Source organism: Schistocerca piceifrons, chromosome 8, assembly GCF_021461385.2.
Source record: "Schistocerca piceifrons isolate TAMUIC-IGC-003096 chromosome 8, iqSchPice1.1, whole genome shotgun sequence".
NCBI classification, from domain to species: Eukaryota; Metazoa; Arthropoda; class Insecta; order Orthoptera; family Acrididae; genus Schistocerca; species Schistocerca piceifrons.
Genome location: NC_060145.1, coordinates 411,756,737 through 411,781,438, shown reverse-complemented (window position 1 = coordinate 411,781,438; position 24,702 = coordinate 411,756,737). Strand labels below are relative to the sequence as shown.

At 38.2% G+C, this 24,702-nt stretch overlaps 1 protein-coding gene across 2 annotated transcripts in view; it reads right to left on the bottom strand.

Moving 5' to 3' along the window:
* Positions 1-1,210: 1,210 nt before the first annotated feature.
* Positions 1,211-24,702, bottom strand: part of LOC124711281 (scavenger receptor class B member 1-like) — a 336,229-nt gene continuing 312,737 nt past the window's right edge. For both annotated transcript variants that reach the window (XM_047241278.1, XM_047241279.1), the window contains 3 exons: positions 22,654-22,772; positions 5,243-5,368; positions 1,211-3,734 (listed from right to left, as the gene is read on the bottom strand). In XM_047241278.1, the coding sequence (XP_047097234.1) occupies positions 3,507-3,734; positions 5,243-5,368; positions 22,654-22,772 (473 nt within the window). In that variant the 3' untranslated portion in view covers positions 1,211-3,506. The remainder of the gene's footprint in view (positions 3,735-5,242; positions 5,369-22,653; positions 22,773-24,702) is intronic.

Here is a 24,702-nt window from a genome sequence, read left to right as displayed (position 1 = left end):
AAGGAAGGCGGTATCATCGGCGTATTGGAGAAGGTGTAATGGGGGTGTAGGCTGTGGCATGTCTGTTATGTAAAGAAGGTAGAGAAGAGGGGAGAGGACAGAACCTAAGGACACACTGGTGGAGGAGTGGAAGGTGTAGGAATCCGTGTTATGGATGGTGACATAGGAGAAATAAATGCTGACATATTGCGGGTAGCTAGTAGCCACTGACGTTCTTCTGTACGAGTACTATGTTTATAATATTGCAACTAGAAAACTACTTCCATGTTATATTGGTTAGGACGCATGTTCGCTATTAATAACAGCAACTCACTGTATTATTTTCATTGTACTTAAAATCTGTACGAAGTGGCACAGAGATCAGTACTCTCAACATCCGTCATGGATTGGTAAATCACACCAACGACCTATCTTGGTGGTATCTGGCACCATCTATGAACTATTCAATAAATAATATAACCGACATACATTCCCACCTGATTATATATACAAGTCAATGTCAGCAGTTACAGCATACATCATTCGCCTTCTAGTTGTATTTAAATTTTGTGTGTCTGATTTAGCCTGTGTTTTTAGTGATTAACAAAACAATTGACTCACAAGGGGTGAACCAAGAATTTGTATATCTTATAATGTTTACAGTTAAACATGGCATTAAGCTACTACAGCAACGTCAATAACCTTACCTTAATTTTATTTTATTTTATTTTATTTTATTCCTACGCAACATTTAAATTGTATTAGAGACCGCAATTGCTTTATTATGGAGGTTATGTATCGGCAGAGGGCGTCACACAGGCAACTGATGTGTTCTCTGCAAAGGATACCTTCAGTACACAGACACATTAATCAGCTGTGGCAAGAACCTCAACAACAGGTGTACAAGTACTAGAGCATGCGTAACAGTTCCGAAATACTGGTGCATAATTTAATGCACAAGCTATGTAGGGTACTTCATGAGTTGTAATTTTTGTATACTACGCTGTGACTATGTACTTCTTGCATTCTTAGTGTTTATAACGGCTAGTTACTAGCCAAAATTTGGATATGTTACAATAAAGCTAAAATTTTGAGCCTTCCTTTCCATTTTTTTTAATTACATAACTGCTACTGAACGATAACTCCAGATTACATGTGTAGGAAAATCAAAATGCACATCTCTTACAAATTATTTATTGTCGCCTTTATGAAGACAGGAATAAGATTTAAAAACATCATAAAAACTTTTATTAATGTCTTTCACTTGTCTTACATGAAGTATATAAATTCCTCTGAAAGTATAATTCACTTTTAATAAAATACATAATTATCTTAGAGTACAATTGACAAAGTAGGTATTCGAATAACCAGAGAGGAAATGGGTTCTCACAGTTTCCAAATCAGAATAATCACTTTTCTGTTGTCCAAAGATACTTTCTACTTTCACACAAATATTCACGTACAACATATAGGAACTTAGAGAAGCAAGTCCTGACTACACAGAAACTTGCCATCAGATATAATACAAGAGATGAGGACCACGTGACGATATGTTGCTATTGTGGTATCGAGGTAGACTGGAGTTATTTATTTAAAAAGATGAAGCCATTGCAGACTGTTTAAAGTTATGTGAGGAAAAACGAACGGATCACGTTTTAATTGGAACATTTTATTATTTCCTGTACCACAACACAGTTCAGAAATTGATTGGAGGACTAACCGGTATAGCAGGAGACTGACAGTGCGCTGATTCTTTCACTAGGAACAACAACATTCAGCGACTTAAAAAGAAAATGAAAGCATTAGTAAGCAAAATATGTAAGAAGCAGTGGAGCGATGGTTGAGTACAGAAAGGTCTCACCTATAAGAACAGAAGAGAGAACGTGTGTCAAAAGCAGGAAATAACATTAAGGAAAACTGACGGGGCTAATTTAACACTAACGTTAATCCGTAAATGGTGGCACTTACAGGACGCAGTGGGAACTGCTACTGGACGAAAAATTCAAGTCAGATTTTCGTGCGTTACCCATTACCAGTAATAATATTACTGTAACAAGTGCACTTCGTTCAGATTCATAAGCGCAATAATTAAATAGAATAGGTTTGTCTCTTTCTCAGTGCGGAATGCTGACAATGATGAAAGTAAGTTGTTGAAAAGGGCACAAATAAAAAATCTGCAGCATAAAAACTGTGTTATAAGCATTTTAAGTTGGGCGATACTTACACTACTACTGAAATAATGTCAACACAGGACACTCAGCAATCACTAACTCACAGTGTATTAATTTCCAAGTCACAAAATTCCGTGTAATATCTACTACTGCGAAACAGAGCAGGATGATAATGTATTGCAATAAGCATATACAAAATATATTCTTTCTGGACTTTATAAGTGGAAATCTGTGTTGTACGAAGATGTACTGGAACGACTGTGAAACATAAATATTCTCTGGAATACATGTAGTCGGTAAGAAAAACAAAGGTACTATGCAGATGACCAATATGTCTGCCAAAGGTGAAGTGACTTTTTAAGAAGTAGTTGTCGATTATTGTTTGATAAGTCTTGACCACTGAGAATTGCGTGTGTTGTTCTTAGATAACAAAGAACTGCCGCGGCAGTTGAATAAAGAGACTGCAAGTATGTTCTCTGTTTCAAAGTAAATTGATACAGGCCGAAATATTTGCGCGCAGGTAATATGCTTGTAATTCATTAGATGTAATGTATTATATACCTAAAAAGATTCTAATCGGTCACTAACCAAACAATTAAATTCTGTCGTAAATAGTAAATGTGCAGTAAATGATAGTTGTGGTACGCCATACCGACACCCGCAACGTACGCAGAACAACAGACTGTATTTGATGCCTTCTGCACGTGAAAATCCTTCAGTCCAGACGTTCATAGCTAACGATGTTAGTTCCTGTTCTGACAATCGGCAAAAAATGTTGTCTTACTAGTTACATACACATTACGCGCTCTTTTTTCCAATGTGACCGTCACATGTGAAGGAAGTGAGATCATATAGGGACGTGGAAGCTACCTGACAGTTTTCAAGTATGAAATATCGATTTAAGCATACGTTGGTAAAACTCTTTCTAGAATCTCGCGTTAAGGGCTTAACAACCCACCAGAGATTGGCGGGTGCTGCTCGGCCATTGTCAATTCTCCCATCCCCGTGAAATCATGTACTCGTACACAAGCATAGGTTTGTAAATGCTGCTGTACAAATGTTTGAAACTAATATTCAGTACAGAGCATTACAGAAGTACCATTCACGTCAATACTCGCTTGTATTTTCACAAGACATTGTCTGTCTGAGGTGAAGATTGCCGTCAGTGGTAGCCGCTCACTAACAAAACGATCCAGCTGGACGGCTATAGATAATCTGTCACCGAATCAAATTCTAGGTGCACTGTTTCTTGGAAACACTTTGAGCACACTTTTTTGGCATGTTCGTTGACTCCGTGGATCCTGAGGTCCTAAAGTGTCACCTAGAGCCTTTATCACAGTAAGTAACAGAGTCCACTCAACACTCGGACGAAGACGTTGATGGCATTAGATCCAGCGAACTGTATGCGCACTTAGGTTTATGCGTCGTACGCCGCCTGTTGAAGATGACGGCAGTCACCCCTAGAATGAAGGCAGAGCCGCCTAGTGTCGTCATGAAGAAGCTCATCCACAGCTGCAACTCAGGGAGGATGTTCACAGTGAAATACATCAGGTAGTAGATGTACCCCGGCAGGCTCACCTGGTGCTGAAACAAACGGGTTGTCAAAATTTAGGCTATAAATACAACAAAAGTTTAGAAAGCAGTAATACCAGTAAGAATGATTGTTATTTTATCCAGTGTGAATCTAGCTGAACTTCGTATCAATTAACGGTTGTCAATGAAGAATGCAACCTGCGACAAATAGGTTTAAAGGGTTTTACTGTAAGGAAATTGCCGGTTTCAAGCTATCGCTTCCATCTTGAGACAGCCAACTTTCTTATTACTGTAATGTATTCTCCAACAGTATGTCGGCAACTCCTGCACTGCATAGAAGTATTTGATTATTTAGCGTCACTTTAAACTATTTTATCAGAAATATACGGACAGCAATTTGTGGCCATTGATATGGGTTGACTCCTTCCTTTTCACTTGTGACAGCTTGAACCTTGCTGGGGAAATCTTCTGTGAAGTCTTTGAATGTCTGTGCAGGAATAGCAGACCATTCTTCCTCAAGAGTCAAGACCAATGAAGGTAGTGATGGTGGTCGCTAGGATCTGGAGTGAAGCCGAACGTTTTAGCTCCTTTCAAAGGTGTTCCACTGGGTTCAGGTCTGGAATCTGAACGGACCAGTCCATTTCTGGAATGTTACTGTCCACAAACCATTGCCCAAGAGTTGCAGGTTTATGACAGGTAAAGCACTGCTAGGCTGAAACAATCGTCGTCTCCGCATTGCTCCCATCCCATAAAATGTGTTCATAACCTTTTGTATTTAACGTTTTCTCAAGCACTGTAATAGATCAGTAGATTTAATTACTAGTGAGGGTGTACCGAATCTAATTGGGGAGAAAGGGCAGGATTTGAGTAAAAGGTGGCGTAGGCTAAGGTATGAAGGAATATTTAATTTGGTAATGGAGGGAAGTATGTTGGGTAACAATTGTAGGAAACTTAGCATTGACTAAAACTGGCTAATTCAAAAGGATTTATGTTGCAGAAAGCATCTGGTTCAAAATGGTTCAAATGGCTCTGAGCACTATGGGACTTAACATCTTAGGTCATCAGTCCCCTAGAACGTAGAACTACTTAAACCTAACTAACCTAAGGACATCACACACATCCATGCCCGAGGCAGGATTCGAACCTGTGACCGTAGCAGTCGCGCGGTTCCGGACTGCGCGCCTAGAACCGCTAGACCACCGCGGCCGGCAAAAGTATCTGGAGATGAAGATACTAGCATGAGATAGACACGTGTAGAGACATACACCAAACAATTCTTTGAAATGGAAACCACAATGACAGCAAAATAACAATTTTGAAATTGTTCCTCATGGCTCCTATAATTCAACTATGTCTTGGCTGCTGGAAATCCAAACGCTATTGCTTAACCACTGACAAAAGTACTAATATTCAATGGTTTAAAATTGTGATCCAGTTCCTCTTTTAAATGTTTGACATTTACAAACAGTAAAATTCTGTTACTAATTATCCTCATTTTGTATTAAGCACTTACATCAGATCACATATCAATTCAAATTTTATGGAGGCATTATACTTACGTATTCTGCCCAGAACATTGGAACAGCAATGTCGCTGAACCTTTGCAGCTTAGGCATCCCAGATAGTCGTCTTATAATTAAATTTGACTGACTTCTTGCACAACTTTCCATAGGTATCCCGGTAATCTGCAACAAAATATAAACAATGCAGAAACATTTTCATATCTTACAACACAACTTCTCACCATGAATAATTCATGAAATCTATATATTGTTTACAGCATAAGAAATATCATAGTTCACAGAGAAGACATTTGGAGAGATCCCTTCTGTTTTGGAAGTATTTTTAGCTATTTTGTTATGGACTGATACATGTTATCTTTCAACAGAGTAAACAGACTTAACATACATTTTTGAGTATGGTCCGCCTTTAGCAAAATACAATTTTGTTTTTTGTCCCATATATTCTTCACTGCAATTGCAGCATCATCAGTGGGTTTTTTATTATTATGGCTGTTAAACATAAGGAACGTTCTTTACCGTTTAAATACATATAAATATTAGTTTCTAAATGGTAATTACAGGTTTTTGGCGAGCACATTCTTACCAAATGGTGTCGTTTTCCTGCTGTATTACGTTTTTACAGTGACTGTTTTTCTTTACAGTTCGACACATGCAACGATATACAACTTAATGTAGGCACAACATTTACCCTAAAATTACGATTTCTAAACTGTTATGGCTATGCCTGAAATTAATAATTCATGTGAAAAGTTGTGTGTGTGTGTGTGTGTGTGTGTGTGTGTGTGTGTGTGTGTGCTTATCTATTTACATTGATTCACTTACGGTTCCCTTTTTCGTCATCTTTTTCATTGTCAAATTAAATTTATTGACTTGTCCTTGTTACTGTTACTGTCGCTGTTTACCAGCTGTAATAACAAATGGCAGACAGTGGAACAGTAGAAAGTGTGAAAACGAGATGGCAGACAGTGAAACGGTTGAAGATGTCATTGGCAGTTATTTTGAAATTACTCAGAGAGGTGTGTGTGTGTGTGTGTGTGTGTGTGTGTGTGTGTGTGTGTGTGAGAGAGAGAGAGAGAGAGAGAGAGAGAGAGAGATAGGGAGAGAGAGAGGGAGGGAGGGAGAGAGTAGGTTTGAGGATTTATCATTATTATCCTTATGTATAAAATTCTCTTGTCACAGTGGTACTTGTCATATTCCTCCGAAACGGCTCCATCGATTCTGATGAAATTTTGCATGTGTATTCGGTAGGTCTGAGAATCTGTTTTAATCTATTTTTCAAGCTCCCAAGTGATAAGGGTGGTGCGCCCCAAATATTTTTTCTTATTTTTTGGATAGAAATTTTTATTTTTATATTTTGATGATGTGACATTACAAAATACACACAACCTTTAATTTTCATCATTCTACCACCAACCCTTATTTTTAATAGCGATTTTAGTAATTTAATCATTTCGAACCATGGACGATAACTGATCAATTATCAGTTGAAAAAAGAAACTGAAAGTGAAACATAATGTAAAATGACACAGAAAAAACACACACACACACACACACACACACACACACACACACACACATGAATTATTAATTTCAGGCATAGCCATAACAGTTTAGAAATCGTAATTTTTACGTAAATGTTGTGCCTACATTAAGTTGTATATAGTTGCAGGTGACAAACTGTAAAGGATAACAGTTACAGCAGAAAAACTACACCATGTGGTAAGAAGGTATTAATACACAATTTTATGTGCTCTTCAAACACCTGTAATTACGATTTAGAAAGTAATATTTATATGTATTTAAACAGTATAGAATACTCTTTATGTTTGACAGCCATAAAAATAATAAACCCACTGATGATGCTGCAAGTGCAATGAAACATGTCTGGGTCAAAAAGAAAATTGTGTTTCGCTAAAGGCGGACTCCACTCAAAAACATATGTTATTGTTAAAGCAAACACAAACAATAGAGCTTCAAGATGACAGACTTTACATAATTCATAAATCTAAGCCAATTGAAAATTATGTCAAAATACTAATATAAACTATTTGCAAAAAAAGTGAAAAAACCGTTATAAGTGGACCTAGGAGAAGATTAGTTTACATTCTGGAGAAATGCATGAAAATATGAGGGAATACTCTCCCTACAACTTCTGTTTGAATATTGGTTAACAAGAAGGAAACCTACATCTATGGCACTTGTGGTAAGTTTTCCAGAGTGTTGACTGAAATATACTCTTTAAAATTCAGAAGGAAGCAGTGATAAAACGCAGGGAGTGTAAGGTTCTTTACAACTTCTACAGAAAGATTCAAAAGGTGTGCAGTGGTAGCAGTGAGTGAGAAGGGAATGAGGCAGGGTTATAATCGAACCCCAATGTTATTCAACCTGTATATTGAACGGTTAGTGAAGAAAACCAAAGGAAAATATGGAGAAGAAATTAAGTTCATGGATAAGAAATAAAAACTTTGAGATTAGGGAAAAACACTGTAATACTGCCAGAGACAGCAAATTACTTGGAAGAGCAGCTGGATGGAAACAGCAATCTCTTAACAGAGGGATATGAAAGGGAAATAAAAAGAAACGTAAAGAAGGGTAATGGAATGTAGTCGAATTCAGTCAGGCGATGCTTGGGGGAAATTGCTAAGAAATTAGACATCAAAAGCAGTAGATGAGTTTTGCTATTGGGACAGTTAAATAAATGATGATGGCCAAAATAGAAGGGGTACGAAATGGAGATTGACAATGGCATGAAAAGCATTTCTGAAGCAGAGCCATTTGTTAACGTAGAATTAGATGTAAGTGTTAGGAAATATTTACTGAAGTTACTGGATGATTCATTATTATTGGATGATAAACAGCCCAGACAAGAAAAGATTAAGAAATTTTATGCTATAGAAGAATACAGAAGACTAGATGGGTAGATAATGAACTAATGAGGAGGTACTGAATAGATTTAGAGAGAAAAGAATTTCGTGGCACAATGTGACTTAAACAAGAGATCAGTTGATCAGACACAGTCTGAGACATCAAGTGACCATCATCAGTTTAGTAATGGAGGGGTGTGTGTGGGGTAAAAATTGTAGAGAGAAATGAATACAGGAAGCGTGTTCAAATCGATTTAAATTACAGCAGGTATCTGGAGATAAAGAGGCTTCCCTCGTATAGAGCAGCATTGATACTTCCATCCATCAGACCAGTCTCTGGACTGGAGACGATGACGACGACAACAACAACACCACCTTGAGATATAGAATGAAATGTTGAAGACAAAAAGAAGCATTTCATGGAACAGTGTATAAAGATGACCAAGTTAATTTTATTGAGGGGATTTATGGGACAAGATTATTACTGTAAAATTTGTGCAGAGCAAAGGAAATGTTTCAAACTTTTGATTATTGCTCCAGTAACTTACTGCTCATAAACAACTTAGTATACAATAATTATGAACTTATTAACGAGAATATTTCCAAATATAGAGAAAGATAGAAACCTGTATTAGGTAATGACATTTCTTAAGGAATGTTAAACTTTTCTGGGAATAGAATAATTAATATATATTACGAAAATACACTCCTGGAAATTGAAATAAGAACACCGTGAATTCATTGTCCCAGGAAGGGGAAACTTTATTGACACATTCCTGGGGTCAGATACATCACATGATCACACTGACAGAACCACAGGCACATAGACACAGGCAACAGAGCATGCACAATGTCGGCCCTAGTACAGTGTATATCCACCTTTCGCAGCAATGCACGCTGCTATTCTCCCATGGAGACGATCGTAGAGATGCTGGATGTAGTCCTGTGGAACGGCTTGCCATGCCATTTCCACCTGGCGCCTCAGTTGGACCAGCGTTCGTGCTGGACGTGCAGACCGCGTGAGACGACGCTTCATCCAGTCCCAAACATGCTCAATGGGGGACAGATCCGGAGATCTTGCTGGCCAGGGTAGTTGACTTTCACCTTCTAGAGCACGTTGGGTGGCACGGGATACATGCGGACGTGCATTGTCCTGTTGGAACAGCAAGTTCCTTTGCCGGTCTAGGAATGGTAGAACGATGGGTTCGATGACGGTTTGGATGTACCGTGCACTATTCAGTGTCCCCTCGACGATCACCAGTGGTGTACGGCCAGTGTAGGAGATCGCTCCCCACACCATGATGCCGGGTGTTGGCCCTGTGTGCCTCGGTCGTATGCAGTCCTGATTGTGGCGCTCACCTGCACGGCGCCAAACACGCATACGACCACCATTGGCACCAAGGCAGAAGCGACTCTCATCGCTGAAGACGACACGTCTCCATTCGTCCCTCCATTCACGCCTGTCGCGACACCACTGGAGGCGGGCTGCACGATGTTGGGGCGTGAGCGGAAGACGGCCTAACGGTGTGCGGGACCGTAGCCCAGCTTCATGGAGACGGTTGCGAATGGTCCTCGCCGATACCCCAGGAGCAACAGCGTCCCTAATTTGCTGGGAAGTGGCGGTGCGGTCCCCTACGGCACTGCGTAGGATCCTACGGTCTTGGCGTGCATCCGTGCGTCGCTGCGGTCCGGTCCCAGGTCGACGGGCACGTGCACCTTCTGCTGACCACTGGCGACAACATCGATGTACTGTGGAGACCTCACGCCCCACGTGTTGAGCAATTCGGCGGTACGTCCACCCGGCCTCCCGCATGCCCACTATACGCCCTCGCTCAAAGTCCGTCAACTGCACATACGGTTCACGTCCACGCTGTGGCGGCATGCTACCAGTGTTAAAGACTGCGATGGAGCTCCGTATGCCACGGCAAACTGGCTGACACTGACGGCGGCGGTGCACAAATGCTGCGCAGCTAGCGCCATTCGACGGCCAACACCGCGGTTCCTGGTGTGTCCGCTGTGCCGTGCGTGTGATCTCGCAGTGTCCGGAGCAAGTATGGTGGGTCTGACACACCGGTGTCAATGTGTTCTTTTTTCCATTTCTAGGAGTGTAAAATACGTGAAATACTAAGACTCATTGGATTAGTATTTCAGCAGGAAGTTCTTGATAACATCGAAAAAGTATTGAATAATCTATGGGTTGCATGCAGCTTTACTGTATGATTAAATGATGATGGCGTCCTCTTGGGTAAAATATTCCGGAGGTAAAATAGTCCCCCATTCGGATCTTTGGGTGGGGACTACTCAAGAGGATGTCGTTATCAGGAGACAGAAAACTGGCGTTCTACGGGTGTGAGCGTGGAATGTCAGATCACTTAATCGGGCAGGTAGGTTAGAAAATTTAAAAAGGGAAATGGATAGGTTAAAGTTAGATATAGTGGGAATTAGTGAAGTTCGGTGGCAGGAGGAACAAGACTACTGGTCAGGTGACTACAGGGTTATAAACACAAAATCAAATAGGGGTAATGCAGGAGTAGGTCTAATAATGAATAGGAAAATAGGAATGCGGCTAAGCTACTACAAACAGCATAGTGAACGCATTATTGTTGCCAAGATAGATACGAAGCCCACACCTACTACAATAGTACAAGTTTATATGCCAACTACCTCTGCAGATGACGAAGAAATTGATGAAATGTATGATGAGATAAAAGAAATTATTCAGATAGTGAAGGGTGACGAAAATTTAATAGTCATTGGGGACTGGAAATCGGTAATAGGAAAAGGGAGAGAAGGAAACGTAGTAGGTAAATATGGATTGGGGCTACGAAATGAAAGAGGAAGCCTCCTGGTAGAATTTTGCACAGAGCACAACTTAATCATAGCTAACACTTGGTTCAAGAATCATGGAAGAAGGTTGTATACATGGAAGAACCCTGGAGATACTAAAACGTATCAGATAGGTTATATAATTGTAAGACAGAGATTTAGGAAACAGGTTTTAAATTGTAAGACATTTCCAGGGGCAGATGTGGACTCTGACCACAATCCATTGGTTATGACCTGTAGATTAAAACTGAAGAAACTGCAAAAAGGTGGGAATTTAAGGAGATGGGACCTGGATAAACTGAAAGAACCAGAGGTTGTACAGAATTTCAGGGAGAGCATAAGTGAACAATTGACAGGAATGGGAGAAAGAAATACAGTAGAAGAAGAATGGGTAGCTTTGAGGGATGAAGTAGTGAAGGCAGCAGAGGATCAACTAGGTAAAAAGACGAGGGCTAGTAGAAATGCTTGGGTAACAGAAGAAATATTGAATTTAATTGATGAAAGGAGAAAATATAAAAATGCAATAAATAAAGCAGGCAAAAAGGAATACAAACGTCTCAAAAATGAGATCGACAGGAAGTGCAAAATGGCTAAGCAGGGATGGCTAGAGGACAAATGTAAGGATGTAGAGGCTTATCTCACTAGGGGAAAGATAGATACTGCCTACAGGAAAATTAAAGAGACCTTTGGAGATAAGAATACCACTTGTATGAACATCAAGAGCCCAGATGGAAACCCAGTTCTAAGCAAAGAAGGGAAAGCAGAAAGGTGGAAGGAGTATATAGAGGGTCTATACAAGGGCGATGTACTTGAAGACAATATTATGGAAATGGAAGAGGATGTAGATGAAGATGTAATGGGAGATATGATACTGCGTGAAGAGTTTGACAGAGCCCTGAAAGACCTGAGCCGAAACAAGGCCCCGGAGTAGACAACAATCCATTGGAACTACTGACGGCCTTTGGAGAGCCAGTCATGACAAAACTCTACCATCTGCTGAGCAAGATGTATGAAACAGGCAAAATAACCTCAGACTTCAAGAAGAATATAATAATTTCAATCCCAAAGAAAGCAGGTGTTGACAGATGTGAAAATTACCGAACTATCAGTTTAATAAGCCACAGCTGCAAAATACTAACACGAATTCCTTACAGACGCATGGAAAAACCAGTAGAAGTCGACCTCTCGGAAGATCAGTTTGGATTCCATAGAAATACTGGAACACGTGAGGCAATACTGACCTTACGACTTATTAGAAGAAAGATTAAGAAAAGGCAAACCTACGTTTCTAGCATTTGTAGACTTAGATAAAGCTTTTGACAATGTTGACTGGAATACTGTCTTTCAGATTCTAAAGGTGGCAGGGGTAAAATACAGGGAGCGAAAGGCAATTTACAATTTGTACAGAAACCAGATGGCAGTTATAAGAGTCGAGGGGCATGAAAGGGAAGCAGTTGTTGGGCAGCGAGTAAGACAGGAATTGTAGCCTCTCCCCGATGTTATTCTATCTGTGTATTGAGTAAGCAGTAAAACAAAAATTCGGAGTAGGTATAAAATCCATGGAGAAGAAATAAAAACTTTGAGGTTCGCCGATGACATTGTAATTCTGTCAGAGACAGCAAAGGACTTGGAAGAGCAGTTGGATGGAATGGACAGTGTCTTGAAAGGAGGATATAAGATAAACATCAACAAAAGCAAAACGAGGATAATGGAATGTAGTCGAATGAAGTCGGGTGATGCTGAGGGAATTAGATTAGGAAATGAGACACTTAATTTAATAAAGGAGTTTTGCTATTTGGGGAGCAAAATAACTGATGATGGTCGAAGTAGAGTGGATATAAAATGTAGACTGGCAATAGCAAGGAAAGCGTTTCTGAAGAAGAGAAATTTGTTAACATCGAGTATAGATTTAAGTGTCAGGAAGTCATTTCTGAAAGTATTTGTGTGGAGTGTAGCCATGTAAGAAAGTGAAACATGGACGATAAATAGTTTGGATAAGAAGAGAATAGAAGCTTTCGAAATGTGGTGCTACAGAAGAATGCTGAAGATTAGATGGGTAGATCACATAACTAATGAGGAAGTATTGAATAGGATTGGGGAGAAGTTTGTGGCACAACTTGCCAGAAGAAGGGATCGGTTGGTAGGACATGTTCTGAGGCATCAAGGGATCACCAATTTAGTATTGGAGGGCAGCGTGGAGGGTAAAAATCGTAGAGGGAGACCAAGAGATGAATACACTAAGCAGATTCAGAAGGATGTAGGTGGCAGTAGGTACTGGGAGATGAAGAAGCTTGCACAGGATAGAGTATCATGGAGAGCTGCCCACAAAAGTCGCTTTAGTCATCACAGACAACCTTCCAGAAATATTAAAATTCTGTGCAACACCTTTAGTCGAACCAGATTTCTAATCTCCTCCAGCAAAAAGTGCTATCTGAATGGCTGATATCATGGCACATCCCCCCTATTATCAAATTTACACCATGCAGTGGACGAATTAATAATTTTTTTCAGAAAACAACGGCGATAACGGTCGTATACAAGAATTCCCTTTCCAGATATTAGACAAAAATAATAAAGATAATGCTATTAACTTTTATCAAAGCCACCTCAGTAATACAAAAATGTTAGAAACAGCTAAGATAAAAGAAATTACTTAAAGAGGAAAATTTAGAAACAATGGAACAGTAAATAACTATCACTGCAAAAGCGCAACAAAACAAGCCTGCTGGAGTGCACAAGTTAAATGAATATGTAGAGAACACTGTAGCAAGATTAACAGTATCATCTACCAATAAAAACCAGTAAATGATGCCCACACTGGTTAAGCTTAGCAGTCATGACTATATGAAATAATTATGCGTATTTTTCTGCTATCAATTTATTTTTACATGGATTTAAACAGTATACACTTAATACAATGGGGTAGTCTTGTACTAGATGGATGACAATCTCTTCATAACAGTGATGTATCTGAAACTGGCAGTTGGTAAGTGGCAGCATTAGTTGCCCACTGGCACATCCGAAGTCTATTCTGTTAGAGCTGAAAAATTTTGAGTTTTTTAATTCAGATATCTTATTAAGGACATTACCCTAATTTTTCTGTATTATGCAAGAATATTTATGTTCCCGCCATGGTATCCATTCTTTTACTTTCTGGTTTTGCACAAAATTTCAAAACTGCCTTCGATTTTCGAACTGTGGACACTGTCTGTAATTTATGCTGGTACGACTTATTTATTACATTTCTTCAGTATGTAGCTGTCTGTATGTTTATTACATCAAGTTCTGAAATTTCTGACTGTCTGGTTTATTTGTCGCATTGGCTGCATGCAATTTAGTAAATGCTATATACTATGTAACAGTCTGTATGTTTCTTACATCAAGTTCTGAAATTTCTGATTGTCTGGCTTATTTGTCGCATTAGCTGCATGCAATTTGGTAAATGCTATATACTATTATGTGTCTGGCGGTTTTATGTTGTGAATTAGCTTTCTGCTTAGGATGCATGGAGGAATATGACTCAAGACAGCAATCAGCAAAGGAAGCTTGATAATTAATGAATGAGAAGCAAGCTTCCTACGAATAAATACATAGATAAGAACAGTAACATCCATAAATATTTATTACCAGTTCTAAATGCAGCAGACATCACATTAATTCAGACTGAAACAGCACTGCTAAATCAGGGCACGAAGCCTAGCGTAAATCCAAATAACAATCACAATAATACAAAATATACCACATGCATACTAATATATCTACATTTCTTGCAAAACTTAATAAATCTGAACAAAGAGTGCTAAGTCACAGTGAAAGACTACTGTATGGTAGACCTCAACTTTTCAAACTGTTCCATTTGCATCACTAAAATACAATAACTAAGCATGAACCTTTGTTGCTCATTGTCCCAAATGCATTACCGAGCAGGGTAACAACATTTTCCGAAATGAACCCGAGTGTCGTTGAAATTCAAAGGCCAGCATTAACGTAATATCATTTCATTTCACTGCTTTAATTTCAAAGTTCAGATAAAGTATTCATAGCTGGCTACAATAACCAAACAGAACTGTATTTAGATTGCGCAAGCACAAATTAAGCGTGCTGGTTTTGTTGCGATATTTCAGCTTACATGTGACTGCAGCTCAGCTTCGTACATACTAAATTTTACTATTGTTAATTGTAAAAAATCATTTAATTCAAGTTCAAAATTAAATCTCTTACTTCTAAATCATGTAGATTCAAGTTGCTTTTGAGATGATTGTTGAGGTAGCCCAAGACTAACCTTATTTTGTTTAATTTCGTATTGCTTCAGAAACAAATTTCACTATTAATTTCAGTCACTAAATTAACTTGCAATTTTCCGGTTTTATTAATTCTTTTGCTAAATTAAGTCAGAGTGTAGCGAAATTTATTACTTCTGACAACCATTCAGTTTCCACAGAACACGTGGCAACCTTCAGTTGCCACGCTTTTAGTGAATTAACCTTCCTTTTTCAGTTATTATAGTAGTTGTCCATATGAATGGCGACCGTAATTTTTTCCAAATCACAAATATCTAATTAACGCCAGTTAATTGTTAACATAACGACAGCACATTTACTTTCTTTATTAACTTTACCCTTTTTCAAAATTAATTTCCACCGATTTCATTTGCATTTTTCCTTTCATTTAGATGCAACCCTTCCTCCCTCTTTACCGAGAGATTAACTTCGGTGACGATTGCTTTTTCCAAATTTCCATTAGGTACACGATGTTTAATTTTACACTGTCATTAAGATCGATAAGTGAGGGGAGGTTACACATTCTTGTGAAAAATGGTGGAATTTTCATTCACACGCTGTACAAATCATTAGTCTTCACTATGCAGACCCGAGAGCAGCATTTACTAATGTCATAAACAGTGAATGGTGAGATCATTCTCTTCATCAAGCAGTTGGGCTACATAGCATACTGGATGAGAAAACATTTCTTTTTCTACTGCAGCTGTGCAGTTCGATTATCCAGCATACAAGTATGTTGTCTGACATCTTGCAAAGTATAATTGCAGATATAAGACTGTAAGCTCGAAATTTAAAACTGTATTAAAACTGTTGTAAGATTAGGAAGTGTGGAAATTATTCTGAAATGCATAGTGGAAGATAAGAGCCTTATAAATCAGCAGGGATAATTGAAACTAATTTTAACAGAACAGAAGCATGTATTCAGAAACTAAGGTGTCTAGCATTCGAAATAATTGGCACACTAGTAGAAAAAATAAAAACTAGATTCCAGTACTGTAGTGAAACAGATTTTATAGAACTAGTAAATGAGCACAAGTTCTCAGAATATAGTAAGCCAGACAATTTCCCAATACATGAAGTTCAAAAACTACTTAAAACACATCCTTTCTTTGAAAGTAAAAAACCTAAAGGGCAGTTTGCGTATATTTACATCACCGACGATAAATCTCTACAGCCTCACGACCTTCTCAAATCCGTTATAAACAATGGATTAAAAATGTATTCTCTGAATGTGTAAAAATACTGTGGTTTGCTCTTACAATTGTAGCAACCATAGACTCTCGTGAAAGACGCAGGAGGACATTAGAATGCGTTAAAATCTACTTTCGCAACACAAAGTCAAATGCCAGACTGTCAAACTTGGCGATATTGGCTACAGAGAAATCTTTAGCGAAAAGGGAGGAATTCATATCTCGTATTATCGATGTTTACTCCCAGGAAAAGGACAGGAGAACAGAACTGATTTATAAAAAAATTTAACATTGAGTTACTATGTGTTACATGTGTAGCTGTTTAATATTTTTATGTATTTATTAACATCAATTTGTGTAGCAGTTTCATTCTTAGCACAAATATGTAAACAAGGTACTTATACAGGATTTTTATTAAACAGGCTTCTGTTTTAAGGTTTCTTTCCTTTTTTCGAAATTCGCAATTCTCAACCTACTCTACAAAAGAACCACGCTTCGCCACTGCAAGAGTGTACCTGTAGATGACCAAGTTGAAACAATAAGAAAGAATACAACTAAAAGCAAGGCAATGAGCAGACCACAAATAATAGAGTAACAGACATACTTAATTTAGTACTCTGACACTACTACATCTCTATCAATAACAAAATTTATAAAGTAGACCAAGGGCCTGATAGCTGAAATAGTTATCAGTTATATAGAAAATAAATATTGCACTGATAGATAGCATTACAAATAAATTAAATTATATAAGAGGTATATGGATGACAACCTCAGTCTAATTGTTGGCATATTTGATGGAGTAAAAACTCTTTTTAATAAATACAATAGCATGCATGAAAATATCTGTTTTACCCTTGAGCCTGAAGAGAATCACACCATAACTTTTCTTGACATCAAAATATCAAAACAGTGCAAGTATATTTCAATGTTCACAGAAAAGATACTAGTACAGATACCACTATATCAATGTCTTGTACGCAGCCCACTTTTCACAACAAAGCTGCATATAGCTAAATGCCACATATGGCCACTTTAACATGCAGAACTCCTACAAGAAATTCAAACTATGAAAAGTATCACTGTAAACAATGGAAATGTTCCTTCAGTTATTAATATAGTTTCATAACATGTAGAAAACAAACTGAACAAGCAAGAAAAAATTATACTTAAAACTGACAGCACCCCAGGAGTTAAACATGTACAAATGCCATATCTTGATCTAATGACATGTGTATTAGATATGTTATTCAAAAACACATGTATAAAATTCAGCTAGAGTACCATTAACAACCAAATTAGTGTGCTTATTCACAGTATAAAACCACCACATGCAGAGCATAACGTGTCTGCCACTTGGAAAATTATGTGCAGTTAGCATAATCTATATTAGATGGGGCAGAAAGGCAAAAAGTTCAGAACTCGACTTAAAGAACATGTAGGGGACAAACTGAAGAAAAGCAACCAATGAGCAGTAGCAACATAAATTACAAGCACTTGTCACCTTTTGAAAATCGAAGTTAACGTTTAAATTTTTCTCGCAATCAGAAACTCAAAAACAGAAATGTCGTAAAATACATGAAAATATTCATTCATAATACAAAAACTCAGATAGTGTTATTAACAAGATAACTGAACTGAAAAAGTCAAAATTTTTCAGTAGCCTTAAGCCATTACAAACACAACCAATTTAATACAGTCCAGTATGAAACAAGCAGCTACCAGTAAACCACTCCCATTTTCACAAATATCGCTGTAAAGATGAGATAATTGATAGCCATGAACATTCTATAACGCTGTCATGTTGTATTAAGTGTAAACTGTTTCCATCTTTGTAGTAGATGTATTACTGTTGTCTAATATTTTTGAAGGGGGATTCTTGCACGTATCTGTCATCATCACTGCTTTCTTTAAAAAAAAAAGACAGTATATAATTTATCTAATGTAAGTTATAATTTGATGATAGAGGTGTGGCACGATGTCATCCATTTAGACAATATAGGAATCGACTGAGACCCTGGTTTGACTGGAGGATTTGTACACAGTTTTAAATTTTCTAGAAGGTTCTCTATGTTGATAAATGTGGCTGATGTGTGTGCTTGTCTTCCTTCATTCTATATTAATTCATTAACAAATTATTTTTCTACAAAATATAAATTTCAGGCTATTTCTTTTAATCAGTACTATTTATTCATGTAGCCTCACTACCAGTGTTTGTTATGTTTGTTAAAATGAAGTTCAGATAAACTCTACCAACAGTAAGGAGGATGGGAAAAACTCCTTAGATACTCACCAAATCTATTAATTCATATCGAACGAGCTTTTTATTCAACTAATTGTGCCCCATTAGCGAAAATTCCACATATTAGTATAAGATGGAGATGTTTCATGGTTTGGAGTCATATGGATCACTATTTTCTTGATTTTCTGAGTGATGGTATGTTTTAGTGTTCACAAGTAACGTGAGAGGTTCTTTTGCCACAAAATATACTGACGATTTACTTACTCACCTTTTTTTTAGTGCTAGAAACAATTGTCATATATATGCTCACTGGATGCCATTTAATCATCTACACTCCTAGAAAATGAAAAAATATCATTGGCATCGACTGCACTTCTTGGAAGCATTACACATATCTCACAGGATAATCATCTAGAAACCCTAAAAGTTATAAATATTGTTTGTAGTTATTGAAAGCATTCCTTAGATCACTTTCAGTATTTTAGTTTCTCTAAAAGTGTATAGACAACTTTTACTCTGGCCCGAAACGCAACAATGACATTTTAGTTCCATCATACATCCTTATTTTTTGCTTCACCAATCAGTTGAAGTTTCATGGAGTAAAGAGCATAGGTATCAGCATTGGTTTCATGCTCAGTCATCTTTTTAAATGACATGCAATGACGCAGTATACCTCACAGTATACAATTTCTTTCAAATTATCAACACAGATTGCTTTATCTATTAAGAGTATTTATAAACTTGTGAATGAATAAAAGAAATAATAACAGCTGTAGTAGCTCTTTTTTAATAGTATCCACTTCTTCATTTTCCATTGTGTCTTCCAATTTGGTTCTTACAGACATTAAAATTATTCATGCTTCTCAACATTTCATCTCTACTGCCTGTAGGGTTCAGAGCCCTTTTTCATGTTACTAAACACTTGCTACAGAAACACAAATCTCTGTGTCTTGGTGTTTCAAAAACTATTTCCGTTATATATAGATATTATTACAGTTCCAGGAATGTCTAGCTTTTCTTAAGATGTGTCAATGTGTAACACTGACTCAATGTTTCTCTTTATTATGATGATATTCTAGTTAGAAATTTCTGAGACTTCATAGTGATTGTATAGTAAGTTTTTCCTTCATATCATGAGCATTGCTATTATGGATATGTTGTAAAACCAATTATGGTACTCTGTAATAACTTATAATGTCAAGACTGCGACTAATTATTAAAATCATTCACATCAGCACTAGATTTAAAAGTTTGGAGCGAAAGCACTGAAGCCTTCAAACAAATGTTGAATTCAATATCTTGACTTTTATAATATAAAATTTTTTCGTTTGTCATAACTTTCCTAGCTCACTAAGGAGAGTACTGACTAAAGGAGGGGCTACATATTTAACGATGAATTACTCTTGTGGATGAGTAAAGGAACTCCGTTGTACAGTAAAAAAAATGCATTCAACACAGTTTTAAGCTGTTATACATTTTTAACAAGGACACTGATGTAAACAAGGCTTTAAAGGTGTGCTAGATGAATGAAAACATACATCAGGAAAAGTCATGGGATAATGTCAAACTGTAGCTTGTCACTGACCATTCATCCATGACAAAACATATAGGAGAATGTAATAGGAAATTCGAAATAAATGAATGATGTTGACTACATTGCTGACATTAAGCCAAAGCATAACAAGTTAAACATGAGAAGTTCTGGCCAAAAAGAAAAGTTACTTTGTGTGACTGCAGTTCAAAGTCAAGAATATCTCGGTATTTATAAAAAAGAAATAAAGTTCTACACATTATACACTATGTACTCAAAACTATCCGGACACCTGGCTGAAAATGACTTACAAGATCGTGACGCCCTCCATCCGCAATGCTGAAATTCAGTATGGAGATGGCCAACTCTTAGCCGTGATAACAGCTTCCACTCTAGAAGGCATACGTTCAGTGAGGTTCTGGAAGGTTTCTTGGAGAATGACAGACCGTTCTCCATGGAGTGCTGCACTTAGGAGAGGTATCGATATCGGTCGGTGAGGCCTGGCACAAAGTCGGCGTTCCAAAACATCCCAAATGTGTTCTATAGGATTCATGTCAGAACTGTGTGCAGGCCAGCCCATTACAGGGATGTTATTGTTGTGTAACCACTCCGCCACAGGCCGTGCATTGTGAATAGGTGCTCGATTGTGTTAAAAGATGCAATCGCCATCCCCGAATTGCTCTTCAACAGACACTAGAAGGTGCTTAAAATATCAATGTAGGCCTGTGCTCTGATAGTGTCACGCAAAACAATAAGGGGTGCAACCCCCTCCATGAAAAAGCGACCACACCATAACATCACGGTCTCCGAATTTTACAGTTGGCACTACACACGCTGGCAGTTGACGTTCTCCGGCCATTCGTCGTAAGAACACCCTGCCATCAGATCTCCACACTGTGTACCATGATTCGTCACTCCACGCAACGTTTTTCCACTGTTCACTCGTTCAGTGTTTACGCTCCTTACACGAAGCGAGCGTCGTTTGGTATTTGGCGGTGTGAGGTGTGGTTTATGAGCAGCCAGTCGACCATGAAATCCAAGTTTTCTCACTTCCTGCCTAACTGTCATAGTACTTGATGTGAATCCTGATGCAGTTTGGGATTCCTGTATGATGGTCTGGATAGATGTCTGTCTATTACACATTACGACCCTCTCAACTGTCAGTGGTCTGTGTCCGTCAACAATCGAGGTCGGCCTGTACGTTTTTGTGCTGTACGTGTCCCTTTATATTTCCACTTAACTATCACATCGTGATGTTCAGGAGCGTGGAAATCTCGAGTACAGACGTATGACGCAAGTGACACTCAATCACCTGACCACGTTCGAAGTTCGTGAGTTCCGCGGAGCACCACATTTCTGCTCTCTCACCGGTATGGAGTACCTGGCGGTAGGTGGCAGCACAATGGGCCTAATATGAAAAACGTATATTTTTGGGGGTGTCCGGATTCTTTTGACCATATAGTGTATATTAATGTAAAATAAAAAATCCAATGTTGTTGGACAGAAGAAAAGAAGGCAGACGCATCACACAAAAATGAAATATAAATTTCGTGTCATGTTTCGTCCTTATGAATTACAACTAGAGAACTTGGACACGTAACTATCTGCTTGACACTAGGGTACCCCTGCGGCCAGCAAAGTCCGTGATACAAAATGTGTGAGGCCAGTCTAGACGTCAACTGTGACTCCAGTGCCATTAGTCAGCATGTCAAGGACCACTTACAACATCTGTGAGCCATGTTGCTTCGGAAGAAGATACAACACTTTTGTCATCCTTTCCAATCCGTGCATGGATCCAGGCCAGAGGGGGTCCTACGTCACGTAGATAAGAAGGATCGTAAAGCTCTTTGAAAATTTGACTCCATTTTGTAATCTCTGAAATAACTTTACATAGGCTCTCAACCCTTCAATTTTCATTTTTTCTCCTCCCTTTCCAGGTGCTTCACTTTTTTGTCATGTACTGTACTGTACTGTATGTTTAAATTGTCATGGTTCAGTGTCAATCAGAATTTTTTTAATGGACATCATATTCGCCGTTGACTGTTACAGTTTCGGCCTTTGAGCCTTGTCAAGTCGTACTGCAAACGATTCTGCTTTAACCTACTGCAATTTCGGCCTTTGGGCGATTGTCAAGTGTACTGCAAAAGTACGGTAGCAGCTGAAAATGAGCCAAAGGCCGGAATTGCAATAATAGAATGAACAATTTCTACATCCAACGGAGAATATGATGATCAATAAAAATGCTATATGCTTGTTGCTTTTTAAATACAGAATATCGAAATGATCAACATGTACATTTTTTATGCAAAATATATATGTATAATGTAGCATAGCATTTACAGAACAGTACTTGAAAGACATCTGCTCAGTCCACGCGATTTCCACATTATTTCGATCGATATAGGAGGAAAGGAAGAAAGGAAGACATCAAAAGCATTTCAGAGGTATGCTGCTAGATTTTTCTCTCCCTCTGAGGAGTGAAAGACTCTCATTATAGTGCAAATGTTTGCTTACAGGTTCCACAACTGCGAAGGAGCCATGCAGTTCCTTATTTGGTGTAAGGCCTTCTACAGCGTCTAGTAATTTAGTTTCGGCACTGTAAAAGTGGGGATGCGACGCTGCTATTGGGAAATCTGAAAATGAAGACAGTCATTTTATTATTATTCCTTGTTATCAACCACAATAAGTGAACTGTAGTAATAAGGTAACTTGAAAACTACAATTGTAGAAACACATAATTACTGTTTACGGAATCGAACCGCATTTGTTGAGAACGAATAGCTTTCTCTGCAGGAAGCAGAGGCTGCGTTTATCAAATCTCACTCGCTACAATGAAATGTTAAATCTACATACACAGAGTGAACTGCAATTCCCGTACTCAGATGAAAGAGTATAAAAACTTCTCTTACAAAAATTCGTCCCTTGCTTATTACCAGTAGAAAATGTATGTAAAAGGAAGGTCATTGGCAACAGTGGAATCATGTGCATGACGAGTGTCTTCAGACAATGTAATGTGGCTGTGACACCCGAGTTAGTGCAGCGTGTGGGGTTTTTGCGTTTGGATCTTCCAGTTCTCGAATTCGACGATGGATGTAGGTGCGTTTTTTATTGTGTAAGTTTGATATGTGCCATAATGCTGCGGTATACTGATGTACACTGTTTCTTGAGTATTACATAACCTGACACTTTCTCTTTTTGTTTTAAACCGTGAACAACACTATTAATGATGAGAAATGTCTGTAATGTCTATGAACAGTCATAATTACTTAGAAATAATACGACAGAAATAATTCCAAAACTTACTAATGTGGAGACGTTAAATTTACTGCAAGCTGTAATATTTTAAACTGAGTGTGCACACGTATCAGGAATTCCATTACGATGAGTGATGTCTGTACACGCGATAACATCAGTTGCCCTTGTATATGTGCATGTTCGGGTTAGAATAGCTCGAGGTGTACTACCTGCTTCCCCACCCCCTACTCCCCCACCCCTATCCCCACCCAAGCTGTTCTATTGCCCGATGCTTCAGTATGCGCAGCACCGCTGCTGAGCAATGCCTGCAGAAGGTCTTGGGCAGGAATGCCTGTCTATGAATTGTGATATGGAAACAGCTATACATGTACCACTTGAAGGCCAAATTATGCGAAAAGTAGAGTGAAATTACGGTTTAAACACATTGAAGATTGTATAGGCATTGTACTTATTACTTTAAATCGTATCACATAGCACATATTAACCAATAAAAGCCTCTTGCAAATATGATAAATACCAAAATCAAAAAGTAAGTAGCTTTTTAAAAGAGTAAATATTTTTCCGTAATTTGCGTATGTTCTTAAAATCAGTAAGTACCTTGTAGCACACACTCTCTAATGTATTATGAGGCCTTGAAGTGAAATTACTGCACGGCACAAATTAGAAGATGAAACATTCACACCAAATTAATTCAGATACCTGCCCTTGCCAATTTTTAACAATAAATCAGTATCGTTTTACGCAGTTTAATTTTTGTGACATCATATCTACTGAAATATGAGTCATACGGAGATACAATATTGTACGTACATTCAGCGGCGTAGGTATACAATATTGTACGTACATTCAGCGGCGTAGGTGAATGCTGTGCGCGTACTGTGTTGCGAATGCCGTCAGTAGTAAAGAAGTAATAAACTGAATCATCATGCATGATGGGTCAGTTTTCCGTGCGTCTCAATGCTTACGACGGTATATATCCTGAAATACAGTATATGTCGTACAATGATATTCAGAAGAATGGAAAGTAAAAATGAGGATGTGTTTGATGACGATCATTTAGGCTTTAAGGTTACGGAGCACAAGAAGGCAGTGATGACTTTGTGCTTGATAATGACAGCAAGACTAGAGATAAGTCAAGACAGGTCCACGAATTTGTCGACCTGGGGTTCAAAATTCTGAGGAAAACAGGGGTAAGCTAAATGACGGATGGGTAACATTCAACACGTACAAGAGCCAAGAGGGAATAATAAGACTAGAAGACCATGAACGATGTGCTCGGATTAAACAGGGTGTACGACAGGGATGTGT